The following is a 9059-nucleotide window of genomic DNA, read 5'->3' on the forward strand; positions in this document are numbered from 1 at the left end:
GGGTCCAAAAATGGAGCCCTGATGTACTCCATAATTCAAAACAGAATTAAATGAAGAAAAACCATCAACATCTATTTAAAAAGTCATCATGTGCTGTATTTATTGTTTCTTTAATACAAAGTTAAATAGTATTTAACTATGTTAGTAATATTACATAAATTATTTGAATAATAATATTTTCTATTATGTATTTTAATATTTTGGATGAAAACCCCTGGCTAATAAAAGTTTTCATAGTAAGGAAACACCTACAATATAAATATGAAATGTAAGACAAAGTTCTACTTGTTATGCAGCTGTACCCAGCTGTGCTTTTGTGATCTTCTAGACACTCACCTATTGTTAATTTAACCGGTTTAACCACGATGATGCGTGCTTTAATATGCTATTGTTTTCTTGTCAGAATGGTTTCCCAGGAAGGGAGAACAGCTTAGTTCTGCGTTACATCCCAGACCCGACAGAACGCTTCCACGAGGGAGACTTCCAGCCCACTCCAGGTTGGAATAGTACACATTTTTACACTGCTTTTTTACATAAAACTAAATCATCAGGGGGTGACAGGCTAGCAAGTGCACACTACTTGTAGGCTATATGTTTTTGAATTAGAAACAGCCTGTAATTTAAGTCTTTTTTCACTAAAAACACTTCAAATTTAGCTTTGAAATCTCTGAATATGAAAATCTTGCCCATTGTGAACAGTTAAGTTTTTCAAAATATATAATGAAGTCATATAGGGTCATATGGGGCCCCTAAAAGAATATGATGATGAAAAAAAATTAGATGGGAGGGATTGCAAAAGTTTGCATGCAAACTCAAAGTTTCTCAGCCAATCACAAATCTTTCTCAAGCAGACAGAAAGTTTTCAGGAACATGTAAAACTTTTGCATGCACACACAAAGGTTCTTGGGGGATCGTTAAGGTTTTGCAAGAGAATTTCATTCTTTTTTATCACTACGTACGTCCCTTAAGGGCCTGCATAGGTTTGGAATGTCATGAGGGAAATTAAATGATTTTAGGTGGCAGTAACTGAAATAGATGTTAACATCCTCAGGGTATTTTTTTATGTAGAGTTAGAACATCTTAACAAACTGCTAATTAAAATAATTGATGGAATAAATTGTTTTTTTAACCCCATATTGTGCTCTTTCTCAGAATACATCAACCAGAAGGAATCACTGATGTCCAGCATGACCAACCCAATATACCAACACCCTGGACCCCCTCGCAAACTTCCGCACAATTCATCTGCGCTGGACGAAATTGAGGAAGAATACCTGAACTGCTTTAAGAGCCCCACTGCTGCTGCTGGCACCCTACCGGAGTATCTGAACACGTCCCACACGCAGATTCTCTCCAGTCAACCGTTCATCAGCGTTCAGGCCTTCAACCCCCAGAACAGCATGGACAACCCAGACTACCAGCAGGACTTCTGCCCCCTGGAGCTCAAAACATACACCAATGGCCACTTGCCGGCTGCAGAAAATCCAGAATACATGGGGCTGGAAGTGCACTAGCACATTACAGAGAAAAGCAACTGTTAAAATGAGCCACTTTACAGTTGGTAAAAGATGGAAGGACATCTATTTATAGCAAACATTTTGCCAAGTTGTCTGACAGGTATGCCTGCCGCCAATGACAATTGTGGCTCTCTCTAAATGACTATGAATGACAACAGGATAGTAATCCCACGCCAATGCCAGTAGAAATATGCTGGTGTGCTGAAATGGCATATCATGAAACAAGCTTGTCAACATGCATGTAAAGTTTTTTAAGAGATGTGGTTGCAGTCAGGTTAAAGAAATAGTTCACCCCAAAATTAAAATGTTGTCATCATTTACTCATCCTCATGTTGTTCCGAACCTGTATACGTTTCTTTATGTTGAACACAAAATAATATATTTTGAGGATTTTGAAGAATCAAACTGTTGTTGAATACTATGGAAATAGTATGGAAGTCAGTGGGGACCATCAGCTGTTTGATTAGCAGCATTCTTCAAAATATCTTATTTTATGTTCAACATAAGAAAGAAAATAATACAGGTTTGGAACGACATGAGTATATTTTTAGACGAGCTATCCCTTTAATAATGTTTTAAATGAGCAAAAGATTACACAATTGCACTGTGCTCAATAGTGTCTGTAACCATAAAACTTAGTTTTAAAGGTACAGTTGCACCAAAATGTATTTGAACACTGAAGTCGCATATAAAAATGTGAGAATTCTATTGCATTACAAAATATTAAGCTAAGTGACATCTCCCAACAAAAACAGTGTAGTTCATCATATTAATACATGAACATGTTCCACAGTTTGTCTTCATTTTGAATAACACTACAAACAGACTTCTAATATATATTTTTTAGAAATTCGTATTTTTATTCAGCAGCAAGTAAACTGATCAGACGTGACAGTTAGACTGTAGCATATTACAAAAAAAGTACATTTCAAATCAACATCCGTTTGGATTTTCATTTAAAAAAATCTAAAAATAATCTGTCCCACAAAAAAAAATATTAAGCAGCAAAAACTGTTCTCAACATTAATAAGAAATAATTTGAATGTTTGTTTTTTTTACCACAAAATCAGAATATTAGTATGATTTCTGAAGGATCATGTGACTGATGACTGGAGTGATGGCTGATAAAATCGTCATCAGAAATAAATTACATTTTAAAATACAGTAAAAAAGAAATTAGTTATTTGAAATTATAACAATATTTTACACAATTACTGTATTTTTGATCAAATAAATGTAGACTTGGTGAGCATAAAAGATTTCTTTCGAAAACATTGGATCAAAAATTTTACATACCCCAAACATTTGAACAGTAGTGTATGACTACTTCATATTTTGAAAAACTTAATAAACTGGACTAAAATGTGCCCTTTGTTTTGATATTATAGGCTAATGCAAAGTCATTTATAGACTTTAATAGTGGCTCAAGCAACCAAATTCTTTTTGGGTACACACTGTAAACTGAACTCAGAGGTTGTTTAATTCCTCTCTGCTGTGAATGAAAGTCAAATTTGAGTTAAATTCAAGATTTAACTGCTATGTTTTTGCTGGAAATGTTGGCTGTTTTGGACAGGGCTGTGACAATGAACTGTGTAAGGATAGATGCAGCTTCTTCCAAAGGCCAACATAAGATTGGTACTTGTACAGAACTGTAATATATGGCTGGTATTTGCATTGTTGTATCTAACAGAGTATTTTATCCATTGTCATAAAAACCACATATAGGGTCACTGATATATTTCATGTCTGTTTGTTTGTCCATGTGTCTTCACCCTCCTGTACCTTTCTTGTATTTTGTAATGGTAACTCAATGAATCTGACACATATCTCACATGCTTGATCTCTATGATGGCTGTTACATAAAACAAAGTAATGTGGTTGGATATCTTAAATTCACTATCCTTCTTGCTTTGATCATTCCTTTGAAAATTTGCATTTGCCCTCAGAATATGGTGACAATGTCCCTTCTTGTCTTTTGTTAAGTAAATTCAATAAAGTCTTGTTTTTATGAGAGTTGGTCTGTACTTTGGTCTGTTAATTGTGTGTTATAACATCAGTTGTGTTTTCCCTGATACCTAATCAGACCTTATTTCTTCAAAGCTTTTTGAATTAATAATTCTAATTAATAGTCATGCTTGAACTTAACAGATATGCATATCACCCACTTTTATGATCACAAATGTGTGAACAAGATGCAAGGTTTAAGAACGTTTCGGATTATGCATCTAACCATGGTTCCCTTCCAGTCTGTCATGTTCGACGTTAAGAATGGGATCTCGCCCAAGAGCCCAATCACCTTCGAGTGGTACAAAACGAGCCAATGGTACACAGTACCTTGGTCTGCGGAATTTGCATCGCGAGCTCCGCACCGCAGAGCGGGTATATAAGCGGCAATGCGAGCAACTCGCATTCAAGCTTTCGCTTCGGAGCCGAGCACATCGCTTGCTGCAATCACCGGAGTGTCACAAGCAAGAGCTGGTGTTGGTGTGACGGCGCAATTCAGCGGTTCGTTTGGGTTTCCTGCGACAGCTCCCGCGTTCCCCTGAGCGCTTCAACACCCCTAAATGAGCAATTCCTCTCACAAAAGAGATACGGGCTGATTTGCGTCTTTTTAAAGATGTCATTTCGCCCATGTCTGTCTGGGTGCGGTCGATACATCGCTCCTCGTGACGGTCACGATCGCTGTGTCACGTGTCTGGGCTTCCAGCACGCTGAGACTGCGTTCGTGGATGGCTCATGTTCTCATTGTGGGAACATGACGATCTCGGCATTGAGATCGAGAGTCGATTACCTTAAAAGGTATAGAGTACCCTCTGCCACACCCCGTTCTAGCTCTTCTTCTCGTAAAGAGGGCTACTTCGGCTGGTGGCCAGGCCGCTTCTGCCCTGCCCTGCTTCATGCCATGGCCTCACTTCAGGTCTATCAGGCCAAGCTGCTCCTGGCAGCTGCACGAGGGCAGTGCTGACCCAGGGGTTTTGCAGGAGGCGCGCACTGCTACCGACCTTGCTGTCCGGGTGACGAAGGTCACTGCGCGCTCCTTGGGTCAGGTGATGTCCTCTTTGGTGGTCCAGGAGCTCTGCTCCTCAACTCCCCGGTCTCCCAGGATGGCCTCTTCTGCAACGCGGTATAGAGCTTTGCCCAGCAGTTCTCTGCCGCCCAGAAGCAGTCAGAGGCCATCAGACACATCCTGCCCCGGCGGCCCACTGCTGCTTCCACCCTGCCATTGGTGCAACCGCCTCAGCCTGCTCGTCGCCGAGGGCGGCCCTCTGCGGCTTCCTCCACTACCGCTCGCCCACAGCAGCAGCCTTCACCTCGGCCGCAGCGAGGAGATGGCCGCAGAATTGCTAGCAGTACGTCTTGTTCTGCAAAGCTTCAGGGCCCTGCTGAAGGACAAGCACATTCTGGTCCATACAGACAACACTGCGACCGTAGCGTACATCAACCGTCAGGGTGGTCTACGCTCCTGCCGCATGTCACAACTCGCTCACCATCTCCTCCTGTGGAGTCACAACCATCTGAGGTCGCTTCGTGCCATTCACATTCCAGGCAGGCTCAATCGTGCAGCCGACGAGCTCTCACGGCAGCAGTCTCGCCCCGGGGAATGGAGACTCCACCCCCAGTCGGTTCAGCTGATTTGGGAACACTTCGGAGACGCTCAGGTAGACCTGTTTGCCTCTCCAGAAAATTCCCACTGCCAGGATGCCCTGGCACACAGCTGGCCACTGGGCCTGCGCAAGTATGCGTTTCCCCCAGTGAGCCTTCTTGCACAGACGTTGTGCAAGATCAGGGAGGACGATGAGCAGGTCCTCATGGTTGCGCCTTTTTGGCCCGGCCGGACCTGGTTCCCCGAACTTGTACTCCTCACGACAGCCCCTCCCTGGCCAATTCCTCTGAGGAAGGACCTTCTTTCTCAGAGACGGGGCACCCTCTGGCACCCACGTCCCGATCTGTGGAACCTACATGTGTGGGTTCTGGATGGGTCACGGAAGGTTTAGGTACCTTACCACCACAGGTGGTAGCTACCATCACTTCAGCTAGAGCCATATCCAACAGACATGCCTATGCTTTGAAGTGGAACCTCTTCGTCACTTGGTGTTCTTCATGGCGTGAGGACCCCTGGAAATGCCCGATTGGGTCAGTGCTTTCCTTTCTTCAGGAGGGGTTGGAACGAAGGCTGTCTCCTTACACCCTCAAGGTGCCATTTCGGCTCACCATGACCCTGTTGAAGGTAAGTCTCTTGGGAGGCACGATCTGATCATCGGGTTCCTGAGAGGAGCAAGGAGGCTCAATACGTCTTGCCCTCAGCAAGTCCCCTCTTGGGACCTCGCAGTGGTTCTATCAGCACTGCAGAGAGCTCCTTTTGAACCCTTGCTCTCAGTAGAGCTAAAGTTTTTATCTTTGAAAACTGCGCTCCTGACGGCTTTGGCTTCGGTGAAGAGGGTCGGGGACCTGCAGGCATTTTCAGTTGACAAAGCATGACTGGAATTCAGGCCGGCTAACTCTCACGTTATCTTGAGACCCCGGCCTGGGTACGTGCCCAAAGTTCCCACCACTTCCTTTAGGGATCAGGTTGTGAACTTGCAAGCACTGCCCCTGGAGGAGGCAGACCCAGCCCTGGCATTGCTCTGTCCAGTACGTGCGCTCCGCAACTACGTGGACAGAACTCGGTGCCTTAGGACCTCAGACCAGCTCTTTGTCTGTTATGGAGGCCAGCAGAAGGGAAAGGCTGTCTCCATGCAGAGGTTATCCCACTGGATAGTGGATGCTATTGTCCTGGCTTATCAGGCTCAAGACCTGCCATGCCCCCTAGGGGTGAGAGCTTACTCAACTAGGAGTGTAGCTTCCTCCTGGGCGCTGGCGCATGGCGCCTCACTAGCAGACATCTGTAGAGCTGCGGGCTGGGCAACACCTAACACATTCGCAAGATTTTATAATCTCCGTGTAGAGCCCGTGTCCTCCCGGGTACTCGCCCCTTCGGGCCAGTAAGGACCTGCTGCGGTGTCAATCTGCTTGCTGCGCCATTCCACTCCGCGGATTGGATGCGTGTGCTATTCCCCTCAGGTGAGTTCCTCAGTCAGAACCCTGGGTTCCTCCAGCACTGTTGATGTCCAACACTTGCGTACATGCCCTTTGGTCAGCCATGTGTGGGACTAGGTGCCTCCATGTGTCGTGATTCCCCTTTCTGGGTAATCCCACATGTGTATGTCCACAGTAAGTCTCTACGCAGCATGTGTCTTTCCCTTGGCAAGCCCCTTGCCAGCTCTGTCATTGAAACTTCTGGGTACCTCAGAGTTCTTATGTATCACCACCTTGGTAGATACCTGCCATCTGTAAGTCATCCCACGGGCAGGCAGGCTGGCAGCCTGCTAGCATATGTCCAGCTGGAATATGCTACCCAGTGTATTCTGTGTGAGCTATAGGCCCTCACTCGTGCTGGCCTCACGACAGGGTGCTATCACTCACACGGGTCGCTGGAAGACAGCCATGTGGTGTTTTGTAAGGGACCCCATTCGTAATGTTGAACGTGACCAACTGAAAGGGAACGTCTTGGTTACGTATGTAACCCTCGTTCCCTGAGGGAGGAAACGGAGACGTTACATCCCCTTGCCACATCGCTGTTCCGCTGAACGGCTGGGTCACTGGCTCGGCTCCTCAGCAAAGACTTGAATGCGAGTTGCTCGCGTTGCTCCTTCTATACCCGCTCTGCGTGGCAGAGCTTGCGATGCAAATTCCGCAGACCAAGGTACTTTGTGTACCATTGGATCGTTTTGTACCACTCGAAGGTGATTGGGCTCTCGGGCGAGATCCCATTCGTAACGTCTCCGTTCCCTCCCTCAGGGAACGAGGGTTACATACGTAACCAACACGTTCCCTGAGAGAGAACAAGATGCTGCATCCTATACCGGATACAATGGGGAAGCCTGCCAGCATGACCAGTGTCTGAAACATGTGTGAAAAAACACCAATCCTATTGGTCCACGTGGCCAGTGACGTCATACGCGAATGACCGATAGCATAAAACAGCACCTGTTGAATACATCACCAACTTAGTTGTCTGAAGGAGATGTAAACTGGCAGGACAAAGGCATGGTGAGGAGACACAACATCTCGTTCCATGTTGGGGAACCATGGTTACATATGTAACTTGAGACAATTCCCTTCTAGGAAACTCCACGCTACGTCCTCTAGCGGACACAATCGGGAACAAAATGCCAACTATGCCATGCCAAGGCACATGCCTGTCTACCTGGTGAGAGACCAGGGAAGTGACAGACATACACCAAGCCTCTGCTCAGAAAAGGGCCAAGCCACTGACGCCTCAGGCCACTCACTAACCTGGCAGAATGGGGGAACCCATTTCAGATAAGGGGTAACATCTGACCCAAGTTAAGAACACACCTATCCTCAGATAGCTATGCTATGTGAGCAATACTAGCCTGGATACACAAGACCACTGAAGAGGCTAAACTATAAAGCTTCTTAGGGAGCTCAAAGAGATCACTATTTAAATTAAGGAGAGTACCTGCTGAGCTAAAACACAGCAATCCTTAGATAGCTATATCCTAATGGTCTTATGAAGACTTGTATATAATTTTAGAATGAACAATACACAGCTAGCTCAGATACCCAGGTAAGGCCTTCCCACAAAGCTGCCCAGACCACAGAGAGTGCGCTATCTATTTACAACCCTAGCAGGGGTGTGCTCAATGTGCTCAAGGAGACCACTACTTAAAAACCCCAAAAGGGGAACAGTGTCCGAGCTGGAACAAAGCTATCCTTGAATAGCAGATTCTTAGACAAGACTTCAGTGCTTACTTGAGAGAGCTTGTGCCAAGGGGGAACCCAACCTAGTTATAGAACCCAGCCTAGAATATGGCTGCCCTCAGATCGCTAAATTAGAGTGCAAAGCATGCGTTCCCTGTTCCCAGCTAAACTCTGAGCAGATGCTGTTTACTTAAAGTCCTGAAAAGGGGGGAGCATTCAGAGGGATCGCCCACTTAAAAATACCCAGAAGCCTGGGGAGGGAGTCTGCTCCAGCAGTGGGGCTGGCAGTTTTGCTCGCCAGCAGTGGGACCTAAACTGCAAGATGCAGACACTTGTCATTCATCTCTCGAGAAGAGGGGTAAATTCAAACTGAGCTTTCTCACTTGAAACACTCACAATGAGTGCATTCAGAGCCCTCAAACACTAAATGCACAAGCCCCTTACCAAGACACATGACGCATCGATAGTCCTCAGGCATGAAGCACACACTTTCTACACCGCTCACCTGCCTTGGTCTCTCACCCATACTTCAAGCAGACGGATCCTGAAGACAACAAAAATTGGTGATGTATTCAGCAGGTGCCCTTTTTTGCTTCCGGGCATCTTCCTATGATGTCACGAGCCACAAGGATTATATGATTGCCATTGTTTCGTACATGCTTCAAGTCAAGTCAAGTCAAGTCACCTTTATTTATATAGTGCTTTAAACAAAATACATTGCGTCAAAGCAACTGAACAACATATATATATATATATATATATTTGCAGGATAATTTA

At 45.2% G+C, this 9059-nt stretch overlaps 1 protein-coding gene across 2 annotated transcripts in view; it reads left to right on the forward strand.

Moving 5' to 3' along the window:
- LOC128022357 (epidermal growth factor receptor) overlaps positions 1–3530 on the forward strand; it is a 55530-nt gene extending 52000 nt beyond the window's left edge. For both annotated transcript variants that reach the window (XM_052609824.1, XM_052609813.1), the window contains 2 exons: positions 404–497; positions 1153–3530. In XM_052609824.1, the coding sequence (XP_052465784.1) occupies positions 404–497; positions 1153–1514 (456 nt within the window). In that variant the 3' untranslated portion in view covers positions 1515–3530. The remainder of the gene's footprint in view (positions 1–403; positions 498–1152) is intronic.
- Positions 3531–9059: the final 5529 nt, after the last annotated feature.

Source organism: Carassius gibelio, chromosome A2 (genome assembly GCF_023724105.1).
Source record: "Carassius gibelio isolate Cgi1373 ecotype wild population from Czech Republic chromosome A2, carGib1.2-hapl.c, whole genome shotgun sequence".
Lineage (NCBI taxonomy): Eukaryota > Metazoa > Chordata > Actinopteri > Cypriniformes > Cyprinidae > Carassius > Carassius gibelio.